The 533-nt window shown below is 42.8% G+C and overlaps 1 protein-coding gene across 1 annotated transcript in view; it reads right to left on the bottom strand.

The window, feature by feature from the left end:
• Nucleotides 1-306: 306 nt before the first annotated feature.
• Nucleotides 307-533, bottom strand: part of LOC107553278 (UMP-CMP kinase 2, mitochondrial-like) — a 9,489-nt gene continuing 9,262 nt past the window's right edge. Inside the window, exon 5 of the mRNA XM_016235462.1 lies at nucleotides 307-370. Within this exon, the coding sequence (XP_016090948.1) occupies nucleotides 328-370 (43 nt within the window). The 3' untranslated portion in view covers nucleotides 307-327. The remainder of the gene's footprint in view (nucleotides 371-533) is intronic.

Here is a 533-nt window from a genome sequence, read left to right on the forward strand (position 1 = left end):
CTTAAATTATTCCCTTTGAGCTAAATTGACCTGTTTCCCTTACAACCAAGATGTGCAAAAAATATAATAATTTATCCATTATAATTAATTTAGAATTAAATACACATTATATGTGTTATGTATACAACTCTATTGTAAAGCGTTACAAATCACAAAATCATAATCCTCATCATAAACCCCTGAACGTCACTGTGTAATCTGAATGCTGATCTAGACCCTAACCTGCTTATCATCTGGTGTATTTGGCAGATTTAGTGTTATAGAAGCACAAAACACCCACATATAGTCCCTCTTTGGTCCTCCTCCCGCCATCTCTTCAATAGGCTCCTATAGGCTTCTATCACCCCTCACCCCCTGCAGTTGGCAGCATCTATGGGCCCAGAGAAGGAGGGTGTCAGTGCCAGGTCTCAAGATCCCACTCCTGCCCACCCTCCTATACCACCCCCACCTCTCTCAGCACACTTCACTCATTATTCATGTTCATAGGGACAGCTTTCATTTGTTCTATTACTTAGGCGGGGGGGGGGGGGCGC

The sequence above is a fragment of the Sinocyclocheilus grahami genome, unplaced genomic scaffold, assembly GCF_001515645.1.
Source record: "Sinocyclocheilus grahami isolate Dianchi unplaced genomic scaffold, SAMN03320097.WGS_v1.1 scaffold468.1, whole genome shotgun sequence".
NCBI lineage: Eukaryota > Metazoa > Chordata > Actinopteri > Cypriniformes > Cyprinidae > Sinocyclocheilus > Sinocyclocheilus grahami.